This window comes from Balaenoptera musculus, chromosome 15 (assembly GCF_009873245.2).
Source record: "Balaenoptera musculus isolate JJ_BM4_2016_0621 chromosome 15, mBalMus1.pri.v3, whole genome shotgun sequence".
Classification (NCBI taxonomy): domain Eukaryota; kingdom Metazoa; phylum Chordata; class Mammalia; order Artiodactyla; family Balaenopteridae; genus Balaenoptera; species Balaenoptera musculus.
In genome coordinates, this window is record NC_045799.1 from 43,780,584 (window position 1) to 43,799,282 (window position 18,699).

At 49.4% G+C, this 18,699-nt stretch overlaps 1 protein-coding gene across 7 annotated transcripts in view; it reads right to left on the bottom strand.

Annotated features, from left to right (window-relative positions):
• The window catches only part of SYNDIG1 (synapse differentiation inducing 1), a 116,200-nt gene that overhangs the window by 48,369 nt on the left and 49,132 nt on the right, over window positions 1–18,699 (bottom strand). For all 7 annotated transcript variants that reach the window (XM_036826833.1, XM_036826828.1, XM_036826831.1 and 4 more), the window contains one exon: window positions 8,162–8,722. In XM_036826833.1, the coding sequence (XP_036682728.1) occupies window positions 8,162–8,644 (483 nt within the window). In that variant the 5' untranslated portion in view covers window positions 8,645–8,722. The remainder of the gene's footprint in view (window positions 1–8,161; window positions 8,723–18,699) is intronic.

An 18,699-nucleotide genomic window follows, 5' to 3' on the forward strand; every position in this document is an offset into this window, starting at 1 on the left:
ATGGAAGAGATTCACCAAAGTCATGGGCCCTCCTTTCACTGTTATTCAAACCGTATTTACCGTGTTAGCGCATTCAGCTCACAGCTACCTGTAAATATGTAAAAGCTGATTTCATTACAATAATTGTAGTCTTACAACGATGAAAGATTCCAGTTCCAGGTGGCCACAGATACACAGACGGCTCTCTCCCACTTGCAATTCTGAGCAGGGGCTCAGAAGCCGCAGCCGAGAGATCAGTGTGAGCTTGAACAAGTAAAAAGGCTTTTATTTCCTTGGCATACAAATTTGGTTTGATGTCCCAACCCTTCTGCTTATCGGAAAGTGTTTCAGGGAAATGTGACGAATGATCCCCTTGTGTTCTTATGACAGATGGATTTATTACTTCAGAGATTCTCTCCTCATCAAACGGCTATAATTACATGCTCCAGTGCCTTTTCCTGGCACATGTGAGATGAGAATATAAAGCTATTGATTTTTATTTTGTAAGAAACATGCCGCAAGTCCCACATTTATATGAGAGTTTTCCTTGACATAGAAAATTAAACCGGTAAATAGCACACTGCTGTTCCAATCATGTTTATATTTCACACAATCTTTTTGAATTTGTCTTTGGAAATCATAAGTATGTAGGACGCCCTCAAAATGTTTACTTCGGAAAGGTAAATTTAATTTCCAGATGAGAAGTTATTCCCACAGGCCTCTTTACAGGACGAGGTGTTTGCTGCAGTTTGAACAGTGCTAGATAAGATGTGACTATAAGGAAATAAAACAGATTTCCTGTGTGAATGATCCACGCATAGATCCAAAAAAAACTGGAATATCTAAATACATTTCTTTATTTACAGACTGTCTCAAGGGAGGAAAATGAGTAATTTAATTTCCTAATGCTGTAAGTGGATATATGTCATATTATTTAAAGGTAATTAATTCGATTAAAATTGTTAACCTAACCACAAGCCATCTGTGGGCATTTGAACATATTCTTGTCCATGTCTAGTGCCTGCTGGAAAATGCATCTAGCACTTCAAATAATATCCTGCAAAACTTCTGGTATAACAGAGCCAGGAGGCAGGCAAATCCTGTCCCTGATAAATGACTGAACAGAATTGTCAAAACAGCCTTGTCAGGGCACTCTGCACTGGCCCAGGGCCAATGATAAACTGAGGGGTGTGTGCTTACCAACCACTGCTAAATTCTGAGTCAAAATAGTGTGAGTCTGGGGTGTTCCTGCTCTGGGCTGATCCAAATCCACCACCAGCTTGGCCATGAAGCATTTCTGCTAGGGTGGGGCTACCCTTGGAGACCAGAAGCTTCACTGCTAGAAGGAGCTGAATTGATTGGGGAGCACAGGGTGGAAACTCCAGTCCCAGATACAAATTGGAAATCTTGCAGCTCTCCTAAACTATGGCTCTAGTCCTGGTTGGGCCAAGTGGCAGACAGCAAGATAACTCAAGAATTTAACAAGGAGCTCCTGGAAAGGAGAGGACCACAGGGGCCTAGGGAGCTCTCCTCACATCCCAGGCTGATGTGAGGCTATGCAAATGCATATTTGCCACCAAAAGGCAGTAAGAAGAAAAAGAGAGACAACAATAACAAAACCAAAAAACATGTAGAAAACAAAAATCAAAATGGCAGACATAAATCCAACCATATAAAAAATTACAGTTAATGCAAATGGATTAAATACTCCAATCAAAAGACAGAGATTGTAAGACAATCTGTAAGACAGATTAAAAAAACAAGACCCACCTATGTGTTTTCTATAGAGACACACTATAAATTCTGAGACAAAAATAAACTCAAAGCAAAATGATGGAAAAAGATACCTCGTGCAAACTGTAATAATAAGAAAGCTGTAGCAGCTATACTAATGTCACACAAAATAGACCTGAAGACAAAAAACATTATTAGACACAAACACTAGCATTTTATAATGATAAAGTGGTCAATATTCCAGCAAGGTATAACAATTATAAATGTACATGCACCAACCAATAGAGCCCAAAATACGTGAGGCAAAAACTGACAACACTGATGAAACGACCAGGAAGATAAGCAACAAAACAGAAAACGTGAACAGCATGGCCAACTCAACTCAACAAACATTCATGGGTTCTTCACACAACGACAAATACAAGTTCCTTCACAAATGCACAAGGCACATTTCCCAGAACACACTGTACGTTAGGCCACACATCACATCTCAATAAACTTAGAAGAGAAATTATACAAACTATGTTCTTCAACCATATGAAATTAAATTAGGAGTAAATGATAGGAAAAGCGTGGGAAATCCCTGAAATTTGGGAATTAAACAACACTTTTATAAATAACCCATAAGTAAAATAAATAAATCACAATGCATATTAGATAATATTTTGAACTAAATCGAAAATGAAAACACAACGTATCAAAATTTATAGGAGGCAGTTAAAACAGTGTTTGAAAGTTACAGCTTTAAATACATATATTACGAAGGAAGAAAAATCTCAAATCAATAACTAAGAAACTAGGTAAAGAAGAGCAAATTTAGGCCATAGGAAACGAGAGGAAAATATCATAAATATCTGAGTGAAAATCATTGAAATGGAAAACCGAGAAGCAAGGACAAACCAATGGAAACAGATGACAGATATTTGAAAAGATCAAGGAAATGTATAAACCTTTGGCTAGACTGAGCAAGGCAGAAATGGAAAATCACCAAAATTAGGCATGAAAAGAGGAGACATCACCAACTGTATAGAAAGTGAGAAGATTTAAATGGAATATTATGGACAATGTCATGCTGACAAATTAGGTAACTTGGATAAAATGGGCAAATCCCTAGAATGACACAAATTACTAAAGCTGAGTCAAGAAGAAAGGAAAACCTAAAGATTTTCTTTAAAATCATAGAGAAATCAGGTCTGATCAGTAATCAAAAATCTTCCCACAGAGAAGAGCCCAGGCCCAGATGGCTTCACTGTGAATATGAACGAATACCTGAGAAGAAAAAGTACCAATGCTGGGCACAGTCTTTCAGAGAGAAGAGGAGGGAACACTTCCCAACTCATCCTATGAGGCCAGGGTCACCCTGACACCAAAGCCAGAAAAAGACAAGAAAAGAAAGCTGTAGTTGTCAAGGACCAAGACCCCTCATGGACACAGCAATAAACATCTTTACCAAGTTGTTAGCACATTAAATCCAGCAATATTTAAAGAGGAGTAAACACCATGACCATGGGGGACTTATCGCCAAATGTAAGGAGAGTTTAATATATGAAAATCAGTTAATATAATAGGTCACATAAATACAATAAAGGACAAAAATTCCCAGCATTTGGCAAAGTTAAACACCCATTTTTTTATATTAAAAAAACTCCTGTTTGACCAAGTCTTGACAAAGGCTGCTCCCTGCACCTGCTTAAGAGCCTCAAGAACTTGGTCCTTAATCTGAGTCTGAGCACTGACCCCGAACCAGGAGCGAGGCGAGGACCCCCACTCCCCACCTCTGTCACCAGCGCACGTGAGGGTCCAGCCCAGGTAGCAAGGCAAACAAACCAAACCCAAGCCGGCCTCCCCGCCCCACCCCAGAGCAGCCTCTCACATCCTCATAGGACACTAAGATTGTGTTTAAAACACTGCCTATGATTTTCTGAGTGATTTCAGTTTCCTCTGGGTCCACTCTTCTATTTTTGTTCTTCTGCCTCATTCACGCTTCGGGGTTTTCGTCAAATGTTTGCGAGTCCTCCCTGCTCTGTTCCTGTGTGTGAAGGAGGCCTCTGCAAGGTGCTACCCTGAGTGTGAAACCCTGTCTCTCCCAATAGGTTTCCGGTTTTTCATGGGAGGGCAGTCTCAGGGCTTGGACAGTCCAGGTGAGGGCTCAGACGTGAGGAGGTGGCTGTGTGTGAAAGAGCCGTTCAGGGACCACAGAGTATCGCCATCAGGACACAGGAGTCTGACGCCAGGAGAGACACCTGGGACCCCTCCAAGCTTCCACCTCTCATGTGCAGGGTTAGGGACAGAGCTTGTCGCCCAGCGTGGCTGCCGGGATCAGACGGCAGGGTGCGCAGAGGGGCTGGCACAGGAAGATGCTCCAGAAACATGCGTCACCTTCCGCTTTCTTCCCGTGTCACTATGTCCCAGTGATGACATCCCATGTACTTTCCAACGGATGCTGGAGGCTTGGCTTTGTCACAAAAGGGTGACCATCAGCCTTTCAACATGCAATGAGGCCCCTCCAGCCCTGACCTGCACCCACTTCATTTCATAACTTTAAGCTCAAATTTTATATTTTGCAGAACTGCTTTATTACTTGTGACTGAAATCTCTCTGCTTGAGTTTTGTTTGTGTGAAAGGAGACGTGATTTCCTGCGGTTTGGGGCCCCGTGAGCTGTGGTTTTTAGCTGCGGTCGGGAACCAGGAAGAGGCCCCAGATCGTGCACCCAGAGCGTCCCGAGGCCCCCCCGAGGAGGCCCTGCCCGGTCACCCTCCATCCCCTCCGCGCACCCTTGAACTCCCAGGCCGACTCTCCGCTGTGACGGGCTCCCACTCTCCGGGCAGCGCACAGCAAATGCCGTGGCCGAGGCCTCTCCACAAGATGCTTTCAATCAGCTGCAGATCCGCTCACGCCAGCACCACCGCCCCAGAGACAAATGAAGCTGCAGGGCCTCCTACAGATGTGCGCCCGGTGAGTGGACCCGTCTGGACCAGGCCATCTCCACTCCGAGTGCTGGGCAAGCCTGTCTGGGCAGAGATGGGGGCAGAGGAAAGGCCCCGGTGACAAGGCCCTGCTCCTACCAGGGCAAAGCTCTCTGAAAACTGTGATTTCCAGGAAACAGAATCGATCTGCTTAGACTGAGTGAAGCCATGGAACTCCCCAAGGAGTCAAAACCACATTTTCCCTTTTATCGGAAGTAGAGCTGCCTTCTGGGAAGAGCCCCACATCAATACGGACCATGTTTTTTTATTTGAGTTACAATACGACCATGACTGTTCTCATTCTGTTCAATTCGATGATCTTAAAAAGTGATGCCTGCTCTGTGGGAGCTGCTGCAGTCCGGGCCCTGTGGTTGGCATGTTCCTATCCTGTCACCCTGAGCAGCCCCTCCCACACCGACTTTGGTCTTGGCCATGTGACTTGCTTTGGAAGATAAGATGTATAACGTGTGCTCCACGGCAGAGACTTGAAAAGCCCTGGCTCCCTGCTCACCCCGCTCTCTGCTCCCAGAATCCCCACCACGGCCGCCACATGATGAGAGGCATGTGGTCCTGTCACCTCTGTCACCTGGGCCAATAGCCCAGCCCACATTCTCAGGCTCAGGCCAGTGGGGGAACCCGGCAAGCCCAGCAGAGCAGCCTCCGTCCAGCTGAGACCCCTGCAGAATGCTGACCCCGAGAATCACGAGCTCACAGGGCTGTTAGAAGCCACCGATTTGGGGGAGATTTGTTACACGGCAAATGCTAATGCGTACATGCCCATTATTTTTTCATGGAATGGGAAAACAGAACACTTCCTGCATGTAGGATGTGACCAGAGAGAGGGGAGGCCTGAAGCCCACATGAGTTACAAAGGAACAGTGTAGGCAAGAGCTACCTCTACATTTTCAGTCTACTAAGTGTCCCACACTTTTCATTGCTGGGGATGTTATGTGTTGGAGCTGATTTCTAAGAACATGTGACAAAGCTGAAAATCCTGTGCCAGCCAGCCTGGCCAATGGGGGGCTTGGGACCCTCTGGGCACAGAGAGGCCCCAACCCTTCCTTCCTATCTTCTCCAGACAATGGCAGGTACCACTTCCTGAGCATCTGTTCACTTGTAATGCTGCCCTGATTCTCTCATCCTCTTCTATGACAGGCCCCTCGTCCTGCTCTGCAGCCAGAGCAGCTCTGACGATGCACCCCTACCTGAAACACCCCCATCCCCCCGGGATCCCCTACACACGAGCCTGCACGGCGGCACCCCTGGAGCTTCAGATAGGCTGGGCTCCCAGTCTCGGCCCCGCCCCTCCGTGGGGCTCCTCTTGACCCTATTACTGTCCTTCCTGTCTCCAAGCCTCTGGGTTTGTGTCCCCGCCTGAAATCCAGTCTCCCCGAGACGGCAGTGAGGTCCTCAGGGACAGGATCCCGCGTCCTCTTGGTCCTGCCTTCCCGGCCCCACCAGGTCTAACCCCTCGCTGTCCCCGCTGATCTAGGTTGGACACCTCTGTGTGTCATCTGTTCACGACGTCCCTTTGATTCTCACCCCCTATCCCCACGAACCTTCTTGCCGGAGGGTCTCTCTCTCCCCGGCCAGGTGCAACCGGTCGCCTCCTCTGCAGCCACCCCTGAGCCCCACGTTGAGCTCGGGGGCTCAGCCTCTCCTTCGGAGGCTCTCGGAGCAGCGGGTTTCCATCACTATAACTCCCGCGTTTCGCTGAAATTGCATCTTTGTATGTCTGCTTCCTAAACTCCACGTAGCATTTACACTTTGGCTTTAGGCAAAACCCCAGACCTTGGTAAAAGTGGACACTGAACAGAGGCTCCTGAATGGCAGCTAAAGCACTCGCCCAACTTTCTCAAATTTCAGCACGGCCCAAGCTCACCCCTGCTCTGCCCCTTGACGGGGTCCCCGGGGTGTGCTGGTCTTCCCGACGGCCTCCGACAGCTGCCCTCCACTCCACTCCCCGTCAGCTGGTTTCAGGGGCTCTGTTCACAGGGTTTGCTACAAAAGCACACTTTGTTTTCCGTTTCTGAATATCTGTTTGAACTAAAACCATCACTCCAGCTGCTCTGGTTCTCGTTTTACCTCCGGTCCTGACGCCCCTGGTCTCCTGGGCCCATCAGTTCCCTGTGACCTCACTGACCTTCTCCCCAGTCTGGGCCCCCATGGTGGGGCTGAGTCTACTCCAGACACCCTCCCTTGCTCTCTCCTGCCTCTCCCAGCTTGCAGGCAGGAAGCCCCGAGCTTGCTTTGCCCTGAGCCTCCCCTGCTGAAGGGCGGCCATCCGTCACGGGGAAGGTCACAGCGCTCAGGCCTGACCACACCTGCACACGGACCACCCCCCACCGCCCCCGATGCTGGCTGTCTCTTCTAGGATGGTCACTTTCCTTAGTCACCGCCCTGAGGGTCCTCACCCTCCCCCAGCTCCATGACCCTCCCCCACGTGGGCCCTCATCCCATCCTCTTCCACCCAGAGCACTTGGACTTGTTAACCTTCTCAGACAAGCCTTGTGCGGACTGCTTGAGAAAGACCAGACTTCTGCCTGGACGTCAACTCCTGCCCCCACCGCGCCCCCCGGCATCCTCTGCCCTGGACGTTTCCCTCCGCCCACAAAACGTTCTCACCTATCAAAGTAGGAAACAAACTTCCTTTCCCTCTGACCACACGCTTCCTCCTAAAGGTCTTTCCCTCCCAACTGACAGAAACCGGCCCTTCTCTCCCTGCCATGCATGTCCTGGAGAAACCCCCTCTAGCCTCACAGCAGCAAAATGACTGCCCCCCGGTTTGGGTGCTGGCCTCCTGGGCTCAGACCCCTGCAGCCTCACCCTCGCCCTCCACGGGGGCGGCCGTGTGTCACACCCTGGCCAACACGCACGTTTCTGGGCGTGTGATCCGACGCCTGTGCCTGCCCTACGGGAGACGGGACCCTGCAATAATTCAGCTCGTCTGCCCCCTATGCTATCAATTTCAACTGTTTCTTCCAGCAGGTTTCAGCTATTCCAATGATCCTTAGTAGACACCCTGGAATGTCAAATTAAGGAAACCACACGTAGCAGCAAAAACATCCCAAATTGTCCCCACACGTGTACTTCCAGCCTTGTGTGGCCCTAGGACCATGAGCCCCCCTCCCCTGCTCGCTTTTGCCAGTGACCGGTCTCCCCTGTGGGCGGGGTGTCAGCAGAGCCCCACCCCCTGCCAGCACTGTCAACCGTTAAATCCATCTTAGCCCTGCCCCGACGGCTGTGACCTTGTGGCCCCTCTGACCAGCATCTCTGCTGAAGCCCCCTGGGTCCTGGTCCTCACCTCTTTCTCCGTCCCCGCATCTTCCACAAAAGTTCTGAGTGAAGGGCACCCAGAAGGCTTTGGTTGCCCTGCACTTTCGCACACTGGCTTCACGCCCCGACTTCTGCCTGGCACTCGTATCACCCCCAGAGCCCCACACCCTGCTCCCGAAGGCCCATGACAAACACACGCTCTGACCTCCAGCTCCTGGAACTCCTCCTCCTCCTCCTCCACGTCGTAGGAGAGCGTGTGGATCTTGATGTCTTCGGGCGAGAGGTCGAGGAACTTGCCGTCGGGGTACTCCAGGCTCTCCTTGGCGGGCGACCGGTCCTCGATGAAGGTGGTCTCACAGCAGTCGGCCGCCACGCTGTCCCCCCAGGGGTGCAGCACGCCCTCCGAGTAGAGGATGATGTTGGGCCGGTAGAGGGACTCCACCGACTGCTGGAGGGTGTTGGGGTCCAGCAGCTGCTGAACCGGTTTGTTCCTGCTGCCATCCGGGGCGGCCGGTGCCGCGTTGCCCACCACCCGGCAGCTCTGGTACTGGGGCGCCGGGTACACGGACACCAGGCCATCCCTGCTCTCAGCCACGAGGCTTCGGGTGTTGATCAGGCCATTCCTCTTGCCGGCCTCGCCGAGCTTGCTGCGCACCAGCCCGCTCTTCTGCTCCACGACTCCAGCCATGGCGCTGTCCTCCCGGCCGGGCGTCGGGCTGGCGGGCTGGACTTGAGGGTCACGCTTGCCTCACGGGGCCCATTTCTCCTGGGGGAGGAAGAAACAGAGATGAGACAAGAAAATCACGCCTGAAAAGCTGCTCATCAGCCAGACCCTGGTTGTCTCAGCGTTTCTCGGTCGCCGGCGTGCACAGCCGCTGCTCCGAGCCCACCTACTCTGCCGATTTACACAGGCTCCATGGGGGCAGCGGCCAGAGGGAGCCAGAGACAGACTCCTTGCATCTCTATACTCTAGTCTCTGCTCCAAATGAAGGCGACTCTGCAGGAATTGGAACCACTGCCGCTCTAGAGAAACTCATGATTTCAGCCGACCTCCTGAAACCCACAGGCAAGCCTACCCTCACCAGCCTCGACCACAGGGGAAGTGGGACAGTTCGTCCAACTCTCCCAGGCCCACGGCTCCTCATCCCAGCAGAAAACTCACACCGAAGAAGAGAGGGTTGACTTACAAAGATCTTGTGACTTAGTACTAATGGAACAAAGAAATAAAGCAACTATTTTAATTTTTGAACTTTTCAAACAGATTTCCAACAAACAACCAACCTACGACCTCTTGTGAATAAAATTTTGACTAGAGGGACATTAAAGTTTTATATTCTAATAAATTCAAGGATTTTTTTGAGTAATACATTTTTATCTTTATCATCTTCATTCAGTTTTTTTTTGGTTCAGTGTATCTTAAATATTGGTCTATTTTATTTAAAAGTTTTTTTCCAAAGAACTAAGTTGCTTTTGCATATAACTTACAATAAAATACCTCTGTGTGATAAAAACAGAAGACAAAAAACAAAAAAAACGCCCCACACAGATTTAGAAATGATAGGAAGACCTACATGTTAGTGCTGTACAGGGACTAAGTTCCCCGGCTGAGGAAATCTCACACACACATTCTAGTATGTTCTTTCCTTGTGTTAGAATTATCTCAACACTCACACTTGCCACTGGCCTTCAGCAGGGTCCCAGGAAGCAGACTGGAAATTTCCTTGCTTCAGTGGTGCTTGGCTTAGAGAAACATCAGTGTATCTGGGATACAATTAAGAAGTCTTCTAAACTGTTTCTCCCTAGATCATGTTCCTTTCTAGGGTTTCAAATGTTAAAAAAGAAAAGAAGATACCCAAGCTTAAGATTTTGGGAGACAGCTTTTCCTCTTTGCAAATTAATAACTAATATGTAGGAAAACATTCCCTCTTGGGGCTTTCGGGTGCTCTGGTTTTCTATGAGATTTAAGAATTTTCTTACATTGTAACTGCTGGGTTTGGTGGTAGCTACAGAAATCCAAAATTTCAGACTGAGCAGAGGAGAGAGAGAGAGAGAGAGAAGACACCCTTGCGACTAGTTGGAAAATAGCAGTTTAATTGAGTCGACAATTGACCGGTCGAGGGCAGTATAGGCACTGGGAGGTGTGGGTGTCACCATTGTGACACTGTGTCACATGTCCGAGAGCAGGACACAGTACGGGCTCTGCTGCCGTGGTTCTAAGAAGCCCTCGGCCCTGGGGGCCAGTCACAATCCAAGAGCTAAAACCACTGATTCTGAGCACCTGCGTAGCATGTCCTATGTGTGCGCATCGCCTCGGTACCCAGTCACCTTCCAAGCTCATCCAGGCGTTTCTGGTGCAAACACCCAGCTTCTCTGATCTTCACCCTTCCACAGCGAAGCTTCTGGGCCCCTCATGCAGGGCTGGATGTACCAACAAGACCAGAATAACCTTCTTGAAACTCAGTTAGGCTTCTCCGACTCAGCTCCTGCCTGGATTCGAAGTGAGTATCTTACAAAAGACATTTGGTTACATTTATTCAAATTCCTCCTCCTGGACGGAGCCTCCTGTTGCAGCTCAGCCAGAGTGACCTTCCCTTCTCTGGTGTGTTCCTGGCAGCTGGGCTCCGGTTTCTCCTATACCTCCTTGTGCGTCCTTCTCTGCCAGTGTGACAGCTACTCACGTCACCTCCTCCTCAGCCCCTGCCCTTCCCAGAGCCTGAGACCAAAGAACCACGGTTCCTTCGCCCCTCTGGTCCTGGTACGCAGCAGGTGCTCAATGAACAGTCTCAAGGGTTATGGGATTGGAATAACGCTACGTAGGGATCTCCTTGAGCTGCACCAGCCTCAAAGTGGGTCGAAATCGTGGCATTTTGAGGCAGGCGAAGCTTAAGTCTCCACCTAGAGTCGGCTTAGAACTTGCAGCATTAGCGCCACCTGGGATTCTGTCAGGAAGGCACGGTCTTGACCACCTGGAGCTACTGAGTCAGAATCCGCATTAACACGACCACAAGGGTTATTTTGCACCTTGAAGGGAGGGGCCCTGCTCTGTAGTGAATAGTGTGAGTTCTGGCTGTTGGCTCGATTTTACAGCTATTTACTATCCTTTTTTTTTAGTATTAAAACAAATATATCCAGCAATTTACATTCTTCATCTTTTGGTTTTTTTTGGCCGCACTGCATAGCTTGTGGGATCTTAGTTCCCTGACCAGGGATTGGACTTGTGCCCTCGGCAATGAATGCGTGGAGTTCTAACCACTCGACCGCCAGGGAATTCCCCAGCAATTTACATTCTTAAAGAACTTTTTTTTCTTCTTGGAGTGAATTTTTCCAACATTGAGTATGATATATTATGATTACACCTGAGGTAAAGGGGCTGAAATGAGTGGAATTTTATTTTTGTCACTTCAGCATCCTTCAATACTATTTCTTCTAACACAGACTGGCTTGTCATTGTCTCTAACCCCTAATTCCTATTTGTTCATTTCCTCTGTGTTTACTTCCACCCACTCCTCCCCGACGACAGCCGTTCCCGAGCCCGAGTTTAGCGGCTCTGAGATAAAACGTCCTGTGCCAGAGCCTGGGGTCTCCTCCAGCATCCTCACGACGCTTACTGGGGTCTTACCCATGATGGTGCCATTCCTCCAAGGCTCTTTATAACACACATAAAATTATGTAATATAATTGGTTATATTATATAACAAATGATACTTCATTTTTTTCTCAGTCCATGATATTCAGAACCAGCAGCTGCAAAGAGGAAACCCTTTGACTCGATCTTTATTTCTGCTTGAACAGCCTCCGCTCTGTCGAAGATGCTGCCTGCCTTCTGTGAACAGAGATCTTCCTGGGCTGCATCAAGTGCTCCCAATTTTGTCCTCCGGGTGAGGCCCTGCAGTCTGCTTTTACGAGTCTGGCAGAGGAAGCCGGTCACTCGTGCTACAGCTGCTGCATTACTGATGCTGGTGGTCGGGGGAGGGGAGAGGATGAACAGGGGTCTCCTGGTGCCTGAGCTTCATTCCCTTTCTCCTCCTTCCCTCATTCTCTCTATCAGAACCACAGCCCAGAGAGCCCTCCCCGCCACGGGTTTGGGTGAACACCAGGCAGGTAAGGAAACTGATGGTGGCTGTGAAAGAAAACAGACAGAAAGCAGACAGGCAACAGCTGTACAAATTCTGCTTTGTACAGAAACACACTTTTCTTCACTTTGAGGCTGTCAGGATATAAGAGGACGAAACTAAGAGTCAGGAAACCAGGGATTTGCCCTCAGTTTTGCTACTTCCTGTCTATGATCTTTAGCAAGCTGCTCGTGGAAGAGGAATTACTGATAACGCAGTTGAGCGAGAAAAGCTTTAAGGTCCCTTCCGCTCTATGATTTGTACCTCATGGCCCATGAGTCTTGGGGTTTTATGGGGTCAGATGGAGCTTTTCCACAAGGTGGTGAAAAACCTCACACTGACCACAACAGGCTAGGCTTCAGTTCAATAAGGTGTATATTTGTCAACTGCTTACTGTTGCAAGGCACTGTGTTAGGTGATCGCTGAAGACAGAAAGATGACTTCCCAATATTAAAAGCCAAACCAGTGAACAACAATTACATAAACCAGTGTAACAGTAGTTACACAACGAATGTGTCGGAAAGTCACATCAACATGAAACTGAAATCTAATGTTTCAGAATGAGCTACAAGGAATGGAGAGAATGGTAGACATCGTGAAGAACAACATAAATCAGGATTGGGAAAATAATCAGAAGCAACAGAATTTGAGACTAGAAAGAGATGTGAAAAGAACCCAGGAAAGAATTAGAAATAAAAGAAAAAGTAATTTCAGAAATCAAGGCTAAGCCAGAAGGGACACAGGAGCGAACAAACACAATGGATTGTCCCTTAAAAGAAACAGAACATGGAAAACAGAAAAATGTTTTAAATTAAAAAAGCATGAATACTTCAATTTATATGAAATTCTAGCAGAGTGTTGTGTTGTGGAAGCAATCAAAACATTGTTTGAATCAGGGTTGGAAGGACGATTTCGTGCAAAGGGCACAGGGCAGTATCTAAGTCGATACAATGACTCAGTATCCTTGTAGGGCAGGGGTTATGACAGACGTTTGCATTTGCCAAAGCTAATCAAACTGTAACACCAAAGACGTGCATTTCACTGTGTGCATTTAAAGTGCTGACACTATTGTGAAAGACAGCAATAAATGCAGAATAAAGGCAAAGAAAGTACAACATGCATATAAAAGGAAATCTCGGAGAAGAAAATAAACAATGGAAAACAGCAAACACTAAAACTATGATTTAAGAAAATGTTCCCGAAGTGAATGTTGAACGGGTTCAGTCAGCACCCAGAGAAACAGACCAAGAATGACTAATCCCAACGTAAGTTACAGTCACTCTACTAAATGTTAAAGAAAAACAAACAAACATAACACCTTTGGTTATCCAGGAAAAAAAAAAACCTGGGTCACTCAAAAGGATAAGAAAATCAGATTGTCATCAGGCTGGTCCACAAAATGCTTTAGAACAGAAGCCAATGGAGTAACACACTGAAGATGCAGAGGCAGGGAGACTTGAGTCAAAGGTTTTACATCGACTCAAACTGACCCCGAGCTTAAAGCCAGTGGGTGAGCGGACAGGAGGAGTGTGGGTCTCACGAGGCCTTCCTGTGGAATCCAGATGCTACGAGCTACGATGAACGACCAGAGGGGCGGGCGTGAGGGCTGGCAGGGGTCAGGGGCTACAAGTGGGACAAAGACAAAGACGACGGGCTTTACACGCCTCTCGTGGGAACATGTGCCATCACCCATGAAGCCTTCTTGCCAAACAAACACAGCACAACACAACACAGCTTTATTTTCATCAAATCTCTACATCTAGCTACCAATTAGGAAATTCAGACAACAGAGGAATATGTCAAATGACATCATGGGTGTATGAAACCAGCAAAATCTGGAATGTGGACAACTCTACAGGAAAAATAACCCAGGAATTGTAAGGATTGTCAAACAGAGAGAAAGAGTCTATGGATTAAAGAGACTTAGAAGAATTAATTGCATGTATTAATTTAATTTGGATCTGATTCAATTTTTTGTATGTATATATATATGTACATGTATATATGCACACGTGCCCATGTATGTACACACAAACACATGCATATACTTACACATACATATTCATACTAAATGACTCTCTACGTTTATACACACATTTATATATGTTTATGTATTGAGACATTGGAGAAATGAGTACACTGGCTGGAGTTCTTGTAATTTTTTTAGGTATTGTTAATTTTTGGAAGGTGTATGATGAAGATTAAAAAAGAGCTACCTACTTTTAGAGATTCATACTGAAGTATTCACAGATGAAATAAATGATTCAATGTCTGGGATTTGTTTAAACATCATCTAGAAAGGGAAGAGCTGGGTAGGGTACAGAGAACACAAGGTCGGCTCTGGGTTGATAATCAGTGAAGTTGGGTGTTGGGTACATGGAGTCCATTATCCAAGTCTCTCTACTTTCACGTACGTTTGAAATTTTCTATAACAAAGAGTTTTTAAAAAATCAACAGATGAAGATGTGTAAGAAAGATGTTCCAGGCAGAGGGAACAGCATGAAACAAAAGCCAAGAGGCAGGGACACCTAGCAGAGGGGCCAGGGGTCAAGTGGGAGGAGGGCAGGGGCTTTGATTGGAGGGTCTTGAATGTCATCTGCACATGAAACATTTACTGTGATAAACTCTGGGCGTTGTTGAAGATCAGCTCCTGAGTGGATGTGGTATCACGGAGGCTGCTCGGGCAGCGGGGGTCTGTGGGCAGCGTGGGGAGTGGGCCCAGGGGACAACGGGGACATGGCTGTGATGCAGCGGGCACCCCTCTCCGCTCAGCTGCTCCAGGGCAGCCAGAGGCCGATGACTGCAGGGACCTCAGGGTGGCACGAACCAGGAGACTGTGGTTGCGATTTTGCCTCTGACAAATGGGTTGTAAAGAGGCTATTTGAGTAGCATGGGCAGTGGCCGGGGGATTCCACAACCGGCAGCCCCTGTGCTGCTGCCACCAGACAAGAGGGCTTCCTGGGGGACACAGGGGCCTGGAGAGCCTGCGGGGACGCCCGGGAGACACACGATCCTTCCCGGGTAACTGACGCATCCGTCCCCTCACTTATTCACCCTTCCAGGCTGTGGGTGGTCCCCAGTGTCCACAAGGCTGTACTCCAAGAGGGTCACCTGGCGAGGATCTCTGTGTGTTTCTAGAGCTGAGTGGCCGTGTGGCCCGAAGCCGTGGACACAGGCCCGGGGAGGGTCCTGGGCGGGTGTACGTGCTCCCCGCACAGCCCTGACCTGGACGCGGGGGCCACGTCCCCCCGAGGGGAGGGGCGGCCAAGCCCGGGCCTCCGAGCATCGCATTACGCTGCCTGCTCAGTGCAGCATCTTCCTGGGAGCCCAGGGTCACTGGCGGGGTGAGCGGGGCTCGCGCAGGAGGAGGTAAAGGCGACAGAGTGGCCGGACTCCTATGGCTGCTCAGGCCAGACAGGACGACCCACCTGAGAGCATTTCTGAACAATTCACAGAAAATAGTTGTGAGCAGCCTGCAAGGCTGAGGAGCCGCCCAGGAAGAGGAATCAGTCGAACAGGAAGGAGAAAGATGGGGTGGGGGGCTGGGAGGAGCTGGGCGTGGAGCTAGTACCCCCATCCATTTTTGATTGGTGTTTTGCTTTGTTTGGTGTTTGACTTCTTGGCGCTTCTGTTGCGTTAAACTTGGTTTCAAAATCGCTCTCCACACGGCTCATCCGTTTGGTCCCCCAAGTTCAAAAGCCCTTTATTCCTCCCCCTCCGTTCCGCCCAGTCACCGATTCTGTTGATTTTCCTCAGAGATGCCCCTTGGATCCTGTGACCAGAAAGCCCCCTCGGCGGGTGGTCGGGCAGGGGGTCTCAAGGCCAGGCCTGGGCCCCGCATAGTGACTGGGTACACGGCCGCTAGCCTACCCCTGCTTTGCCTATGCCTCACCCAGTTTCCATGTTGCCATGTCTCATTTTTTAAAAGATGCTGAAAATGGAGATTTTATGAAAAATCTCCCAAATTTACTCCTGTTCACTCATTTTTGTACAAAAATTATGAACGGTGCTCCTTGAGTCCATGAGATTTGCTTGGCAAATCCCTCCCCAGGGCTGCTGGCAGGAGGGTCCGGATTATGCTGGGGTTTCTGAGCCCGTCCCCACCCCAAGAGGCTCTCCTGTGCCCGCTCCCATATTCCAGGCCTCGGGTTGGGCCCCCGGCTGCGACTGCCCCGTCCAAGCTCACCTCCCACCCCCTAACCCCACACACCGAGACTCAAGATGCCCAGCTGTCTGCTCTGAACTGGCCTCTGCAGATGCTGGGCCCACCTCTCCCACCACCGCCACCCCTCCCCGCACCCCCCAAAAGCTGCCCTGACTCCACAAACGGCCTTGGCTTGGACGTCACCTCCCCTGTGGAGCAGAGTCTGGCCAGGCCTCTGACACCACCAGCCACGCTGCCCTGAGATGCACTTTGGACAGGACCCTGCCTCCAAGGTCTGGAGCTCCTTCGGGTCAGAGACCAGTTCCACCCACTTGCAATTCTGATGGCGAGGCCTGGGTCACTCATGGTCCCCACAAACGCTTGATGAGTAACCAGGGCTGTTTGCCAACATAGGCCACAACCGGATGCTCAAATACGGTGACAAGAACCTCACTGATGAAGACAAAAATCATCCTTCTTCCTCAGTCAGGAGAAATTATTTGCTTGGTCACTAACTTGGAAAGACAGGTAACCTAAAAGCTCTCCGACCTTAGACCAAGTTACTGAATGCTAGTGGCTTTTCTTGATTTATAAATAAACTTTTCTCTTAGGAAGAAGCCATTCCAGCTGGAAATTCTGTGTCATAAGGGGAAAGCATATTCCTACACTTTTGGTGTGAGGGTTGGACGTTCATCAAGCAACTTCCTGGAACTTCCTTTGGCATAAAGATCTACCATTCTGTTCCCACGCAGGTGTCCACACAGATGCCAGTGGGAAAGAGCAGCAAATGTCTATGATCCGGCTTAATCCAGGCAATGACTCCCACCTCATTCCTATTTTAATTAAAGATAATAATGCCTAAAGATAATAGAAGCACTGTTTTCCTATGACTCTGCCCATCGAAGGCTTTCTAAACCTGGACCAGCAAACGCCCCCCAACCCCAGTGACGATCCCCTCTCAGTACAAGTGGAAACCACCCCGGGAGTGGGGAGTCAGGCTCCCAGGGGACAAAAGCCAGCTGTCCAGAGTGGACGGCGGCCTGAGCAGAGGTGGCCTTAATCCCCAATGCAACGTCACCTATAAAAGTTTCAAAATAGGGAATTTGAACTCCTGCCCCCCAAACCAGGGGAGGAAGCAAGTCGGCAGGAATCTAGCACCTAGTACCTGGCGAGGCGAGCATGCGGGGGCACTTCCGTGCATCCACCGAGAGGCTCTTGGTGGGCACCGACGGTGAGCGGGCAGTGTGCTGGGCACGGGGGGTGGAGAGGGGGTGCCAGAAGGCCATCTGGTCTGGGCGCTGCACACAGCGCAGGGGAAGATGGTCTTTGAACAAGCATGGAAGTAAGCCTGGGGCTCCAGACCAGGAGAAGCTGGCCTGGAGGGAATGAACACAGTACCTGGGTCTGGGGATTCAGAAAGAGCCTCCTGTGCAGATGTCACTTAGGGGAGACGTGAAGCTGGGGCCGGAGTTGGGGGCCAAGGCCGAGGGGACATGTTCCAGGCTGAGGGGACAGGCTGGGAGAACAAGGAGGCAGGGAACAAGCTGCTGGATGGACAGAGGGCTGGGGAGACGAGAGTGTGGGAAGTGCGTCCTGACAGCCCTGGGGTGCAGCGAGGGGCAGGCTGGAGAGGAGGGGCCCAGGTGGGCATCTGAGAAGCTGGAGGCAGGGATCCCGGCCGCGGTCCGGGCAGCTGGGCCTCAGGACGGGGCGCGGATGGACTGCCAACTGATAAACTGGTGGTCGGTTCCGTAGGACAGTCTCAGAAGGCGGGATCATTTAAGTTGACCCTAAAAGATTCTCTCACAATGAGCTGGGAAACGATTAGGCTTCCTGACCTCTGAGGCCCAGAGAGAGACCCCGACTCACCAACTCTTCACCAAGAAAATGAACGCCCCCAGCGGCCTCAGAGATTCAGCCTGGGGCCATGTCTCAGGTGGTGGCTTTCAAATTCTACAAGGTCCAAAGTCATCACGGCTGCTGATCTAAATACAAACGGAAAAGATGCTCCAGCGAGGAAGAGGAACAGGTGAGATTTGAACCAGGTACGTCTGACTCCAAGGTGTACTGTCTCCTTGCTCAGCTGGAGTGACACCCACGTGTCACCCAGAAAGTTGGGGAAGCTCGTGAGACTGTGGACTCCAGCGTCAGCCCTCACATCTGAGGGGCGTGTGGTGTTTGAAGAAGTTCTGTTGCTCTCTCTTGTTTTAATTAGTAATTTTGTTCATTAAAAAAAAAATAACAGCATTATTGAGATATAATTCACACACCATAAAATTCACCTGACTTTTAAAGTGTACAATTCCAAGGGATTCAGCATATCTGCAGAGTTGTGCAACCTTCACGCCTATCTAATTCCAGAATATTTTCATCACTTCCTACACAGCAAGCAGCCACTGCCCCCTTTCCTGGCCCCTGGCAACCACCAGTCTGCCTGCTGTGCCTACGGACTTTTTTTTCTTTTTAATTTACTTTTGGCTGTGTTGG